At 38.1% G+C, this 16,741-nt stretch overlaps 1 protein-coding gene across 1 annotated transcript in view; it reads left to right on the top strand.

Annotated features, from left to right (window-relative positions):
- Positions 1-16,741, top strand: part of AACS (acetoacetyl-CoA synthetase) — a 1,424,505-nt gene that overhangs the window by 648,770 nt on the left and 758,994 nt on the right. The window contains exon 8 of the mRNA XM_044068347.1: positions 2,602-2,752. Coding sequence (XP_043924282.1) covers positions 2,602-2,752 — 151 coding nt within the window. The remainder of the gene's footprint in view (positions 1-2,601; positions 2,753-16,741) is intronic.

The following is a 16,741-nucleotide window of genomic DNA, read 5'->3' as shown; positions in this document are numbered from 1 at the left end:
ATATAATTTAGCTATTTTTTAGCATAATCAGGGCACACTCCAAGTACTACAAATTTCTTCATGCCTTCTGTTCATTTTTGATTTTGCTTACAGTTATTCTTCTTTGTTTCTTATTATAAATGCACTTCCGTCTTGATCTGTGTTGTTCCTAAAAAAGGTCTTTGAGCCAGTGTATTTACCTAGTTAACAAATGTAAAAATAAATAAACATGTAAATAATGCAATGTAATGGACATGGATACCAGTTTGCTGATGGAGGGCTTTTTCAGAGAGAGTTTAGAAAGCACCACATCGTAAATAAGGTGATATAATACATATACATAATGTATACATGCAGTAAAGGTGCTGCATGTATAATGACAGTTAAAAGATGCTGAGTATTGGGGTGGCTTTAGTAGGATTCTGTTGGTTAAATTACATATCTTTCACCCAGATGATAAGGACTGAAGTTAGAATAATTAAATGATGTTAAAGTTTTATATGACTTCTGTCTGTACTAATAGAAAGTGTATATAAGCATGAACTAGATGATGTCAAAAGTTATATAGCCATGGTGAAAAGTAGTAACACTGTGAAGATACGATGAATGCTGTCACAGTCAGGACTCATTGAAAATATGTGCAGCACTGGAAGGTATGGCATATTATGGATACATAAATGCATTTTTTTTCAGTAACAGCTATAAAGAAGTTAAAAATAAAATTGTTAAAACCAAGGGAATGAATAATAATAATAATAATAATAATAATAATAATAATAATAATAATAAAAACAACTAAGCAGATAATGAAAACCTTATGTATTTAAATCATTAGGAACAGTAACTGTAAAGCAGCTAAATAGGGCAAATAAAAATCTATAAAACAGTGTGTCTGAGTCACCACAAGTTGAACAAGGGACCATTCTTGGGTTCGTTAAAGTATCTTTCAGCTCTCTTCTAACTAAATTACACTTTAACAGTTACTTCAAATGTATTACTTATTTGAAATGCACACCAATTCAAGAGTGAAACACAACTAAATTTATTTGGGCATTTTGGATAATGAACTTGCGTTTGATTTCCATGCCATGCTTGTCATTGCAAAACTAACTGGATGACTGAAATGCTTTGCAGGCTGAAAACTTTTATGACCAATTAGACCAGAAAATCTACAGCCCATGCTTTCCTGCTGACTAGTCTCCTTTACGCATCCAGTGCAATAACTTAAGCACCCAAAAACTCAGCAGGAGAAACCATATTTTCATGTACCATATCTAAACTTTGGAAGAATCTTCCACCCTCTATAACTACTCTACCTTCCAGCAGCCTTTTCAAGACTGCACTCAAATTCCACTTAAAATTGCACTGGCTTTGTCCTTGTTCTAATCCAGACTAACACCCCCACCCTTACCCCCCCCCAAATAGACTCTTAACCCAAATATACTACCGCCACTACTAACCACAGTCAGAAATGGGTCTACTTTAGGACCTCAAAAGCTTAATAGCTCGAATGCATATGGATCGAACCATATGCATCAAACTATTAAACAATTGAAGTCCTAAAAAAAAAAAATACACAAAACAAAATAATTTAAACTAGTGTAGGCAGGGGGGCAAGCACCCCTGCACCCCCCACACTCCCTGCTACTTAAATATACCAACTCCGAGATCGCACTGCATTGAAGTAAATGGAAATCACCTACGGAGATTTCCGTTTACAGTTTCAATGTTTTGCGCTTTCAGTGTACTTGTGTCAAGAATATCGTATTTGATATTCTAGGACTTCAAGCACATAAAGTAGACCCGTCAGAAATAGCTAGTTGTCTTTACATACTTTAACGTCTTGTCTGACAGCTTTGTTACTAATATTATAAATGACAAGAAACTATCTTAACTTGCAACATTTTCTGTATATACTGTTGCTAATCAATATCTTGTTATTGTATTAAAGCCAACAACCTGTAATGTTGTTTACTATTGCTGCAACTTTGTATCTCTATCATGCACATGATGTGGAGCTTTTCTCTCCGGGCATCTGCTGAAAAAGGACCTGCGTCCAGTCGGAATTTCCCGGTAAACAAATGTAAATAAATAAATAAATAAATAAATATTTTGAACCTTCTCAGTTATCTGCTTCACTATTCTTTTGGTTTATTCTCCTACATTTTCATGGCAGACATACTTTTAATTGGATTGCCTAGTTATTAGATATGCATGTGAATAGATGTAAAATGGATATAAGCAGCAGTAAATTACAAACTGTGTTTCCTCTGTGTCAGCTATAAATTTTTCATATGCTCCTGTTCAGATGTCCTGTCCGGTTGTATAATTCATGACAAATAAGCTGAGGTGCTGGTGCGAAAAGGTCTTTGGAAAGTACATATTAAGGATAAAAAGTAATGAACAAGAGCTTATATTAGGTAGGGTTAATACATGAAGAGCAGACTGACATGCATGCATGCTAAATAAAGATTATATGCCACTCTTGACGCACCATAATTTCGTGCCTTGTCTAAAACTGACTTAGTAAGAAAAACATATTAATTTAGTCGTGTAGATTTAAGCATGGAATACTTTATATAGATGTGTTTTATTGACCGATGTCTCTGTTACTCTTAATAGTGTATTTCTAGATGACTTTCTTGCCACTGGGAAGGAAGGAGAGCAGGCACCGCAGCTGGAGTTTGAACAACTGCCTTTCAGTCATCCTTTATTTATTATGTATTCATCAGGAACAACAGGAGCACCAAAGTGCATGGTCCATTCAGCTGGGGTAAGTGGTAGCTTTAAAAGATTTTGCTGAGAGTTAACTTCATTATCTTTTTACTTCTTGGGCAGTTCAAGTTGCAGTGAAGTAAGGCGCTTAGGGAAAAAAAATCTCATGTTCTCTCTTTATTATAATGTAAACTGTTTCAGACATCTGTCAGTTTCATTTAAAATCGTGCAAATCCTGCAGGCCTTAGATGCTATTGTAATACACTGAGCTACTTTTACTTAGCAGTAACAAATTATTTTACTTATTCGAAATGTGTCTCTTGGTAAAGCATATTGAACCATCCATCTTATTTCCAGATCAACTGGGGAAAAAGAGTGCAAAAGAAGTAAATGTAGATTTTGATAGACAGACAGAAAAAGTAAAATTAAGGGTGACCAAAAGAGTGGAAAAATGTTTGTTAGTGTATACAGTGTGAGTAGTATGAAAGGTCCTGCTAGGATACCAGCAGACTTCTTGGTTTGTATATCAAAACTGGCCAATGTGACACAGGTAAGAGGCAGAGGCAGTAACGGAATGGGATGCTTTCATCTCTGAAGGAAAACACAGAAAATTGCAAATGTGTAGCTTCATTATTCTGGTAGTACCTTCGTCCTACTTTTTAACATGCGCTGTAAAAGTAGAAAAATTGTTTTGCCTTGCTCTGAAAAAAAAAAAAATTATATATATATATATATATATATATATATATATATATATATATATACACACACACACATATTTTTTGGATCTACTTCACATGACTGAAAACTCAAAATACTGAATTTCATTTGACTGAGACCACAATATCTAATTTTCAAAATACTGAAAACTCATTTGGTTAAGTCTCATTATACTGAAAGCTTGCAATGCTGAATTTCAAAATATATAGAAGACACTGAATTTTGGAAAAATTTAGAGAAAATGTTTTCTAAATTAATTGTAGTCAGGTAACTGGCACTTGGCAGTTTAGGGTCATATTTTTCAGAACGATCTGATTAATGCCTCACCTCATAGCAGCCTCATTATACATCTGTGTGAGAAGCTAATTTCTGCATTAGGTTTATAGTACCACCTTTAGGGATGTGCTTGAATGATAGAATTTCTAGGATTTATGAGGCAGTATCTCACACACTGCAAGTTTAAAATTTATTTCTAAGATGTCAGGAAAATACTAAATTTATAAATCTATGATATAAATATTTGCATTATCTGGTAGTCAGTACCCAGGTAATAATCGTGTTTTTGATCTAAGATTATGTATATTATTTTTATTTTATTTATAGATTGGCATACTCCAATTTCCCGGGGAGGCCTTAAATAATATTAGCATGATAGGACACAAATATGGGAGATACAGCTGAGAATTCCTAGCAGTTAGAATGTTGGAGCGGCATATGATCTGAGGAGAAAATTTATTTAACAAAAGGAACATCAGTAACGCAATGAAAAACAAGAATGAAAGAAATACAGATGGCTGTGTAGCTGCAAAAATGAGGAAATCCATGATAGAAGTGATAGTGTACAGTACCAGAGAAAGACGGATGGGAGACAGTGACAGCAATTACTGAATTCATTATTTCAGTTCAGTTACATTGGCATATGTGCTTGGTATAATGATTACAGTCTTTATCTCACATATACAAGGTACAGGGTTTGATTCTGACCAGTTATTGGCCAGGCTTTTAATAGTCTGCAGATTAATAGTCTGACATTTAGTTATGGACCCATCACTGCTATAAACATTATTGGCTGGTAGTTCAAGCTTGTCCCTTCAAGTTAAACTATGGTAGAAAAAGTGAAAAACAAAGACAGGTTTCTTTTTTCGGTTATGGGACACGCAAATATTAATGGCATTTAAATGAAACTGAAAACATCACAAAAAAGGGTTGCAAACACAGTGTTTGAAAACTCATGTTATTACATTAAAATGAGTAAAAAAAGTCATACAGTGAAAATTACCATAAAGTGTTTTATGCAGGGGGGCAAACCCCTGGACACCATACACCCTTGCTTAAATACAATAACTTTACTGGTGCTCAGCCATGAAGAAAATGCTACACACAGTGAATTACTAACCGTGTTCAAACAGAAATCACACCATGTGTGATTCTATATAGGTAACACTATCAGTTTGAGAATTAGCAAGGAAAATGTCTTTTATATTCCTACTCATTTTTACTTGTCTATTACATAACCATGTTTACTATATCACATTCAGTTAAATAGGATTTCAACCAAATGAATGTTCAACTAAATGAGTTTTCAACCATTAAATTTCAATGTTTTGAAATTCATCAAAATGGAGAGATCCCATGTACACATAAACATACAATGTTTGTATAATAAATATAACTATGTAGATGGAACTGCATTTAATCTTTTCCATGAAGCTATGCTTTTTTTTTATTATTTTATTTTATTTTATCTGTTAACTGGGTAAGCCCACTGGGTACAAGTGTCCATTCTCAGTCTCTGGTTAAAGGAAAACTCCACCTTAGAATTAAAAAAAATCTATTTTTTCACTCCATCTTTGCTTCTTGAGTTATTTAACACCTCAAAATCACTCTGACTGCTTCATATAGATTTTTATTATGTTTTCCACAAAATGACTACCAATGGGGCTTGACATATCAATGTGGTCTTGAGTTTCTTCAAGCCTTTCTTCAACTGTCCTTTATAGGAGTCATGTTAGGCATAAGGACGTAGTGGTGCATTCCCATGCCATAAACATATAATTGGATTAGTGTCAGTCGCTGTCATCTTATATACCTTATGTAACAGGACTGCTGCTTTTTTTCCTTGAATGGCCCTCATTTGTATGTCTCAGAACTTGTTTTACAGGGTACTAATGACTTATACAGCTGCAACCAGATTAGTAGATAAATTGCAGGCTTTAGTTCAAAATGTCTTTTGTAGTCCAAGATGAATTGACAGTCCCCTCCCCCCACACTTTGGTAAATGTGTTGATAATTTACAAGAATTACAATATTTTTTTTCTGACTTCTCTAAATGTCACATACATCTTTGATAGTACATTTAAGTTGTATTAAACGTAAAGCAGTATAAACAACAAATATTTAACGTTTAAAGCTTACCATTTCAATACTGTGATGCTACTTATATAAATTTGTCAAAAGAGGTGACAACCATCTTTGAAACTTCAATCTAATTGCTCTGTTTTGCTCTGAAAGGCATGGCTACTTTGGAAGTAGCTGTGAGTCAGTGTAAGTTCTCTTCCTTTCTGCAATAACGACAATGGAAACAGTTTCACATGTATCTCCCAAATAAGACTGGCAGTAGTACCTGACTAAAAATTTCACTGTGTCTGTGATATGTCATGTAGGCTCAGACAAATTCATCCGCAAATTATGTGGGTGGTCTTTCCCTTCCTTTTATTCCAAGGCAAGGAAATGAATGTTTTATAATGCACAAACAAGTTTCTGGTATCTGAGCAATCCTTGAACCATACCGTAAGGAGAAAAGTAACCTAACAGTTGAGTTAAACTGCAGGAGAAGGTGGCGTTTTCCTGTAAGTAACTTGCTCAGAATTGTACAATTGGCAAATGGAAATGAGAGAATCGGTCACAGTATTGCAGTTGTTGCCTTGTTATCTTAATGCATTTATGTACTTTTCTTCATCAGGTTAGTACTTCTAAGTCTATTCCTTATTTTCAGGGTAGTCTTAACATGGTATTTATTTATTTATTTTATTTATTGACATTTGATTACCGGGAAAGGAAAACTGGGTAAGAACTCATTTTCAGTGGAGGCCCTGGGTGAAAAGCTCCAAAGTATTAAAAAACATTTTAAGAATAATACTTTTGCAGTCTTTAAAAATAATACAAAAAACAAATACAGTTTAAATAATTATACCAAATTAGACATAATATGAAAACTTTGGTTAAGAGTAGATACAAGTTATAGGACAATGATTTAATAGTTAGAGAAATTTTAGCTAGTTTACAGAGACACAGATTAGTATAATACAAACAGGAATTGCAATATGAACTAAGAGAAAAGCAAGCTTATGGTATATTTAGAGAGAAAGTCGGGAGAGAGAAACTGATAGAGGTAAGGAAGTGAGTGAAGAAGGGGGGATAAAGAGATGCAAGAAATTAATGGGTATTTGTCCACATTTAGGGATATAGTTTATCCTGTATTGGGGAAGAAAAGAGACATCTTTTGGCTAGGAGGTCTATCAGAAATGGTTTGAAGGATGGGAAGGGAGAGTATTGACCTGATGGACAGAGATAAGGAGTTTCAGGCCTTAGCAACATGGTACGGGTCAAGACAATGCCTAGCAGATTTGATAGGTTTGTGGACAGACAGGAGTTTTGGTCACTGGATTGTAATGCCCAGCTAGGAGCATAGTTTTGTGGCATGTTGTTTAGTTCCAGACAAGTAGATGGATTCTGGGTAATTTTATAGGTGGTAAGAAACTGTGTATATGTTAGTTGATGGGGTAGTTCTAACCAATTTAGGCTCGTTAGTGCTATGCAGCGATGGGTTCTGAAAGGGATATTTGCTGCAAATTTATCAGATTTGTTATAGCATTACTCAAGTTTTTATTTTTGCAATGCTTGAAGGTTAGTAAGGATGGGAGAACCATAAAGAAGTGTGGGGAGGAGATAAGTAGTGGCAAGTGTAACTTTAGTCGTGCAAGTGAGATAGTTTTTGGCTGTATAAGTCATCCCTAGATTTTGATGAGCTTTTCTTATGCAATTTTGTATATGCAGGTTGAATTTAAGATTATAATCCACTATCATCCTAATAATTTGCTATGAGAAGTGACTTCAGTGGTAGTATTTTCAAGAGACAGGATTTTATTTTGTTTTTTTTACAGAAGGGTGAATTGGGGAAAAAGTATTTTTTTTAGGGTTGATCATGAGTTGTGAGTTACAAAGCCATGATTCAGTTGCTGTTAAAGCTTCCTGAGTAATTTTGTGGATGTTTGCCATATTGTCAGATGTGCAAATGAGTGTGGAATCATCTGTGTACTGTATTCAGATCTGTTGTGTGGATGTGTGGAGGATGTTGCTGAGAATGTTAAAGAGGAGGGGACCAAGGATAGAGCCTTGTGGTACAACAGTGGTGACTGGGAGGTATGGAGATAGGGTGGATTGCCATTTTACTGACTGATACCTACTGGATATGTAGTTTCTGAACCATAGAACGATGGGCTGAGAGAGACTTAATGAGGACATTCAAAGTAGAAGTTTGCTGTGGCAAAATGTGTTGAAGGTTTTACACAAGTCTAGAAATAAAACTGAGACTAGTTTGCCATTATCTCTAGCTTTATTAATATTATCTATATAGGTTAGAAGTGCATTTTTAGTACTATGGGAAGGACAGAAGCCATATTGTGTGGGGGTCAGGAGCTCTTCCTGTAGAATAGATTTTAACAGTTGTTTTTGACTACATTTGTCAAGTATTTTGGAGTGGGGGATAAGATTGCTAAGGGGAGTAAGGCCAGGTGTATAGGAGGTGGGTTCAAATTGTTCTATCATGGTGTGAATGGGAGGAGAAATGGGGTAGGGGTTATCCTGAAGGAACTGTATGCCAAGAGTGTTTTGGAGGTGAAAAGAGTGTCAGATAGAGTGATGTTTATGAAGCTGGAAATTGATGGTGTAATGATGAATGTTGTTAGTGCATACGCTCCGCAAGTTGGGTGTGCAATGGATGAGAAAGAAAAATTTTGGAGTGAGTTGAATGAAGTGGTGGTGAGTGTACCCAAAGGTGAGAGACTGGTGATTGGAGCGGGTTTCAATGGGCATGTTGGTGAAGGGAACAGAGGGGATGAGGACGTGATGGGCAGGTATGGTGTTAAGGAGAGGAATGCAGAAGGTCAGATGGTAGTGGATTTTCCGAAAAGGATGGACATGGCTGTGGTGAATACGTATTTTAAGAAGAGGGAGGAGCATAGGGTGATGTACAAGAGTGGAGGAAGATGCACACAGGTGGATTATATCCTATGCAGGAGGGCCAGTCTGAAGGAGATTGGAGACTGTAATGTGGTGACAGGGTAAAGTGTATTTAGGCAGCATAGAATGGTGGTCTGTAGGATGATGATCAAGAAGAGGAGGACAAGTGTGAGAGCAGTGCCATGGATCAAATGGTGGAAGGTGAAAAAGGGTGATTGTGAGGTGGAATTCAGGGAAGAGTTAAAATAAGCACTGGGGGGCAGTGAAGAGTTACCGAATAGCTGGGTAACTACAGCAGAGATGGTAAGGGAGACAGCTAGAAAGGTGCTTGGTGTGACATCTGGACAGAGGAAGGAGGACAAGGAGACCTGGTGGTGGAATGAGGAAGTACAGGAGAGTATACAGAGGAAGAGGCTGGCAAAGAAGAAGTGGGATTGTCAGAGAGATGAAGACAGTAGACAGGAGTATAAGGAGATGAGGAGCATGGCAAAGAGAGAGGTGGTGAAGGCTAAGGATAAGGCATATGGAGAGTTTTATGAAAGGTTGGACACTAAAGAGGGTGAAAAGGACCTGCACCGATTGGCTAGACAGAGAGACCAAGCTGGGAAAGATGTGCAGCAGGTAAGGGGGATAAAGGATAGTGAGGGAAATGTACTCACAAGCGAGGAGAGTGTGTTGAGCAGATGGAAAGAGTACTTTGAGGGGCTGATCAATGAAGAGAATGAGAGAGAGAGAGAGAAGGTTGGATGATGTGGGGATACTGAACCAGGAAGTGACACAGATTAACAAGGAGGAAGTACAGACAGCTATGAAGACGATGAAGAGTGGAAAGGCTGTTGGTCCAGATGATATACCAGTGGAAGCATGGAGGTGCTTAGGAGAAATGGCAGTGGAGTTTTTAACCAGATTGTTTAATGAAATCTTGGAAAGTCAGAGGATGCTTGAGGAGTGGAGAAAAGGTGTTTTGGTACCTATTTTTAAGAATAAGTGTGATGTTCATAGTTGTAGTAACTACAGAGGGATAAAACTGATCAGTCACAGCTTGAAGTTATGGGAAAGAGTAGTGGAAGCTAGGTTAAGAAGGGAGGTGATGATTAGCGATCAGCAGTATGGTTTCATGCCAGGAAAGAGCACTACAGATGCAATGTTTGCTCTGAGAGTGTTGATGGAGAAATATAGAGAAGTTCAGAAGGAGTTGCATTGTGTCTTTGTGGACATGGAGAAAGCATATGACAGGGTGCCTAGAGAGGACTTGCGGTATTGTATGAGAAAGACAGGAGTGGCAGAGAAGTATGTAAGAGTGGTACAGGATATGTACGAGGGTAGTGTGACAGTTGTGAAGTCTGCAGTGGGAGTGACAAATCCGTTTAAGGTGGAGGTGGGATTACATCAAGGATCAGCTCTGAGCCCTTTCTTATTTGCAATGGTGATGGACAGGTTGACAGACGAGATCAGACAGGAGGCCCCGTGGACTATGATGTTTGCAGATGACATTGTGATCTGTAGTGAGAGTAGGGACCAGATTGAGAAGACCCTGGAGAGGTGGAGATATGCTCTAGAGAGGAGAGGAATGAAGGTCAACAGGACTAAGACAGAATATGTGTGTGAATTAGAGGGAGGATAGAGGAATGGTGAGGATGCAGGGAGTAGAGTTGGCAAAGGTGGATGAGTTTAAGTACTTGCGATCAACAATTCAGAGTAATAGTGAGTGTGGAAGAGAGGTGAAGAAGACAGTACAGGCAGGGTGGAATGGGTGGAGAAGAGTGCCAGGAGTGATTTGTGATAGACGGGTACCAGTAAGAGTGAAAAAGAAGGTCTACAAGATGGTAGTGAGACCAGCTATGTTGTATGGATTGGAGATGGTGGCATTGACAAAAAGGCAGGAGTCAGAGCTGGAAGTGGCTGAGTTAAAGATGTTAAGATTTGCACTGGGTGTAACAAGGATGGACAGGTTTAGGAATCAGTATATTAGAGGGTCAGCTCAGGTTGAATGGTTTGGAGACAAAGTCAGAGAGGCGAGATTGCATTGGTTTGGACGTGTGCTGAGGAGGGATGATGGGTATATTGGGAAAAGGATGCTAAGGATGAAGCTGCCAGGTAAGAGGAAAAGAGGAAGGCCTAAGATAAGGTTTATGGACATGGTGAGAGAGGACATGCAGGTGGTTGGTGTGACAGAGCAATATGCAGAGGACAGGAAAAAATGGAAACAGATGATCTGCTGTGGCGACCCCTAACAGGAACAGCCAAAAGAGAAGAAGAGGAGGATAAGATTGCTATAGGTCTAAACTTAGTAATGTCATTGAATTTCCTCCTTTGTGCAGAAGGATAATGTGTTGACTTTTTCCAGAGAGAGAATGTGGGATTCCTGGACTGACTTATTTTATAAGGAGTGAGACGGGGTAGGCAATGCTATCATTGCTATTTTAAGGTATTTATTTTGAAGGTTATCAGCTGAAGTAGAGCATGGTTTGAGTTTGTTTAAAAGCAGTTTTACATAGGATGTGGGCACAGGTTTGAAGATGAAAGTGGATGTGGTGATTTTTGGCTGCTGGGCAGGGTTAGGACTAGATGCTGGGAAATTCTTGGTTAGAGATTGTGAAACAAGAGTTGAATTGTATTGCAGTTTCGAGTGATGAATTATTATGAGCGGGGTTAGGGTTGAATTTATGGCCAGGATGCAAGATTTCTTTAATGACTGTCCAGAAGTTTTTAAGAGTTGTGCTTACTGTTATTTTGAAAGTTATTGTAGTATGTAGTTTTTTTGTCTTCATTTATTTGCTTTTAGTACAATCGTGAAGCATTTTGAAGTTTTCAAGATACTGTAATATTTTATATTTTTGCCATTCTTTCCATGCTTTTTCTCTCTCCTGCATTAGCACTCTACTCTTTTTGGATGGCCAATTTACATTTTTTGTTTTTAGTCTCTTCCCTCTAGGAGGTGCAGGGGTATTAAGGATATTCAGGGAATTTGCACTGAATTCATTTCCAGCATTGTCTAAGGGAAGATTTTTAGGAATTTCCATTTAATAGATGATAAGGTAGTAGTGAACATTCCTGGTTTAAACTTAGAAATGTCGTGTGTTGTTTTTATAGACATTCTGTTTAAATGGGTGTGTGAGATGTCTGATTGTATAGACTGGGAGAGGATCACTGAGACAGTCAAATATTGTACCTGAAGTGGTGTAATTGCTAGAGTCTGATACTAGGATCCAGTCTAATAGGAAATTTGATGTCTTGTTATAATGTGTGTTCTATTAGTTAGTTGTATGAAACCAAATAAGCTCACACTAGATTTAGGGGAGTTAGATTTTATGTCCAACCAACTGACATTCACATCACCTAGTAATATTTTTTCTTGTGGAAATGTTATGGATATCCAATGGAGGATATCTTCCAGTACAGCTGTGATGTTGCTAGGAGGGCTGCAAAGAACAGATACATATTTGTGTACAGTTGTTAAACTTTAGGAAAATTATAAGAAGTTTTGCTGAATTGAATTTTGGTATTGGTTTGTTATAGGGGGAAATGTGATAGTTGGGAAATATTAAAGCAATAGCAACCTTTCCTTTTCATATAGTCATTTGACAAAAACAACAATCAAAGAACCAAGGTAAACCTCAGTAATAGGATGCTGGAAAACCACTCCACACTCCAAGTTCATAAAAAGTATATTTATTAATGGATTTAGCACTTTTGTTTAAAAAGACTTCATCAGTATATAGACACACACAGTAAATGATTCAGTTTATACACATCCATTTTAAATTAACAAAACCCCATTGGTACCTCACGTTCCATAATTTCCTTTCCCACACAAACCACATATATTGCCCATTCACCTTAATAAATTAAAACCATAAGTATTTAATGATAGATCACAATTAAAATATATATGACAACATTCCCATCCTTGTTAACAACATAAATTACTGAATACTCGTAATTATACGGCTTAATCATCTATGTTACACATTACTTTATAAAAAAACTTTGTGATTTTATATATAAAAAAATCCCATCTGAGTTTAACTTTTATAATTTTGCAGCCCTCATTTTTAAACCAAGAGCTAAGGATAATAGACAATTTAAACCAGGTAAGGACTCTACATTCAACTAACTGCAGTTGCCATATTAATTCACGATACTCTAAATGAGTTTCCCATTGTCCACCCCTTGGACTTGAATCTACCTGCTCAACTCCTCAGGATAAAAACTTTCCATCCTTGCATTCCTTCAGGAGTTTATATAAAGCATTTCTTTCAACATATCTTGCTTTATCATAACAGTGTTCATAGACTCTTGTCTTTAAACATCTCTCAGTTTTCCCTCTATAATAACAAACACTTTTGACAGAAACTAGGTAAACAAAACCCTTAGATATGCAGTTAAAGAGGTCACTAAACAGTGCAATTTCAGTTCTGTACAGTGTGCCATGTACTTACACTGGCTATATATACCACATTTGTAAGTACCCATTTTTCTGTTATTATATTTTCCTATTATGTGCCCCCTAAATTTGTTCTCAAAAATGTCTTTAATATGTTTCCCCTTTTATAACTAAATAAAGGGGGATTCAAAAACACTTCCAAACTAATGGGCATCTTCAAAAAGATTTCCCAATATTTCTGTATTATTTTTTGAATTTCCTTTGTGTTTCAGTTAGATTTTAAAACCAAAGTGGTGTTGTAATTTCGCTACCATTTCACTTAACTGGCTACTATGGGTCCCAATATCCCCATTAGTCATGTCATTCTATTCAATACTAGCCCTTCCACCCCTCAGGTGTAATTATTGCCACCTAACAAAGAGGTGTATTTTATACCCTGCCCTTCCAAAATCTCATTCACCAACCCCTTTGTGATGGTCGCCGCTGCTACCAGTATGTGATGGCCACCACTACCACCAATATGTGAAATCCCCACAGCAGGCCTGTAATCAAGGAGTCTGAATCCTCACCACTGACACTGGAGAGGGACGTGCACTTGGAATGCAAATGGATACACTCAGTGTTTCCAGATGCAGCCCTCTCTGCATCCAGTACAGTTTCTCTTAAGAGTACACAGGGAATAAACTAAGTCTGGGATCTGGATTTCGCTATATCCATCTCCCTCCAGGTCCTCAATAAGACTCTCCACTGGTACAGCTGTATGGTTAGGTCCTCAGCCGGGTGTCCAAGCCAAGTCCTCCAGCACCCTCTCTATGAACCCAGTGCTTTGTGTCTCTGCCCCAAGTATCTAATGTGCACACTGTTTAAGATTTAATTTTCACACACACACACACACACACACACACACACACACACACACACACACACACACACACACACACACACACACACACTTGGGAAAGACTGGCACAGGTTACTTGCTCTACCAACTTTTCCCAGACTATAAGATAGATTTGCTGCCACCAGTCAGTTATTATAAGGCTTGTAAAAGGGTATCCAATTATGCTGAGTGAAGTTACTATTAATACAAATGATCATAGTTGACCAAAACAGGTAGGCCTTCTGGAGTGGCCCACACAGTGTCACCAAATAAATATAAGCACTCTCAAAGGTTACATACTTTCTATAAGGACTAGCCACAATAAAAGTTTTAAATATATTTAATAATAAATAATAAAAGAACATGAAAATATTGCATATATATTTACAGTAAACCACAGAGTTCAAATCCCAGAAAATATTAAAATTAACATTGATGGACAGACTCATACAAAAAAAGAAAAACACTCTCTAAATTAAGCCTTACTATATTCCTGACTGAAGCTACGAGAATTTACTGTTCCCTAATAAATTACTTGGGCAAGGCAAGATGAAATACATGAGCGGTCTTTCTAGTCAGCCCCCCCCCCCCTACAAAATACTCAATACTGTGAGATTTCCCTTTGTAATTTCTAAAATAAAATTTCCAAGAGGGCTGGCAGAATGACCTCATCTGGTCACCTGACTTTTGGTTCTCACAGTATTCCCCTTTGAAGCTGAGACAGGAATTTAGCATAGACAGCCATAATACATCTAAATGCTTATGGCAGTGCCTGTGGATTCCCCTCTTTTTACTGAGCCAATGAACAAAGGCTTTTTTCCAGACCTAGTGTCTCTGGTCCTATTCAGTACTGTGGGGCAACATTTCAATGGTTTAACAGCTCATTTACATTTCCCTTATATTTCTTAAAGTAAGCTAGCTGGTACATTTACTTCAGTTGCAATAATACATGTACATTTCTTTTCATTCCAGCAGGGACAATACATTTTAACACAATTAACACAAGCACAGATCACATATACATTTTCATTACAAGCATCTATACAAATTAGTTTGATATACAAATGACAAACAGTTGTAATACATTTGTAATAGAAGAATCTTGTATAAATTGGCTTGATATTCAAAGGACATATCATTCTTTACAAAACTCCAGCTGGCTTTGCTGGCATTTGCCCATATTATCACATCTCTCCCTACCTGAAATACTCAAGCTAGTTTGTCAAATGACCCTTGAGAAATATGGCTTGAGAGAAATAAGCCTATCTGGAGAATGTTACCCCATTCCCTGTCTTGAGAGCCCATCTACATTGGCATTGCTGACCTCACTACAGTGTTGTACTGTTATGTCATATGCCTGTAATCCTAAGCTCCACCTTAATAACTTGGCATTTTGCTGGCTGGCTCTGTGTAGCCATGTTAAGGCAATATGGTCTGTAACTACAGTGAATTTCCTTCCATACAGATAAGGCTGAAGTTTCTGCAGTGCACATACTATGACTAGAAATTCATTTTCTACAGCTGCATAGCATTCCTCCCTGGGTTGGAGTCTATGGCTGAGATATACCACTGGGTGCTCTTCTCCCTTTGAGGAAACTTGTCTAAGCACAGCCCCCACCCCCTGGTTTCAAGCATCCACCTGCACAACAAATTATATGCTCCAATCTGGACTGGCTAGCACAGAGAGCCCTCCAAAGCTCTTTTAAGCTTCTGGGATGCCTGTTCACATGCTGGGGTCCACACTACCTTATTTGGCCTGTTTTTCCTTGTCAGGACTGTGAGGGGATCAGTTATGTTACTATAATTGGGGACAAAATTCTATAGTACCCCACTGTCCCTAAGAATGCCATTACCTGCATTTTGGTAACAGGGGCAGGCCATGCCTGAATAGCTTCCACTTTGGCAGGTTCTGACCTGATCTTACCACTCCCCATTCTATGTCCCATGTAGGAGACCTCTGCCATACCCACCTGACACTTACTGGGCATAATGGTCAACCCTGCCATCTGCAGTCTGCCCAGCACCTCCCTGACATGCAGAAGGTGCTCTTGCCAGGAATGGCTGTAGATGGCAATATCATCCAGGTAAGCAAGGGCATAATGTCCTGGTCCTGCTAGGATACAATGTACCAGCCTCTTTAAAGTTGCTGGGGCATTTTTCATCACAAAAGACATCTTCATGAACTCATACAAGCTGAGAGGAGTAGCAAAGGCTGACCTCTCTCTGGCATTGGGAGGCAAGATCATCTGCTAGTAGTCCTCGGTAAGATCAATAGTGGTCAGATACTTACCCCCACCCAGCTGCTCTAGGGCTTTATCTGTCATAGGCATGGTTAAGCATCTGACATTGTGTCACTATTTAGTTTTCTGTAGTCCACACAGAACCTGGTACTGCCATCCTTCTTTGGTATTAGAACCCCTGGGGAGGCTCAGAGACTGCTTGATTCCTGAATTACTCCTAGTTCTAACATTTCCTATATCTCCTCCTGCAGAGTCTGTCTGACTTGCTCAAGCACCCTGTAAAGGGCCTGCTTTATAGGTCTTTGGGGCCCTGTATCCACACAGTGCTGCACAAGGTGGGTACACCCTGGTTTCCCAGTGAACATGTCCCCAAACACCTGTAACACTGCTTGGATTTCTCAGACCTGGTTAGGGGTAGCAGCTGGGACATTGCTACCCCTTCCACTGAGGTGTCAATCCGAGCCTCACTGAGGTGATCAGTCACCAGATTCCCCCTCAAACTCCTCCTGCCAACCACTACAAATACTCAACACAAGGGCCTCTCTATCATGGTAAGGCTTAATCATGTTAACATAGTAG

Source organism: Protopterus annectens, chromosome 4.part0 (genome assembly GCF_019279795.1).
Source record: "Protopterus annectens isolate FY-2018-M chromosome 4.part0, PAN1.0, whole genome shotgun sequence".
NCBI classification, from domain to species: domain Eukaryota; kingdom Metazoa; phylum Chordata; order Ceratodontiformes; family Protopteridae; genus Protopterus; species Protopterus annectens.
This window is presented reverse-complemented; position numbering and strand designations above follow the sequence as displayed.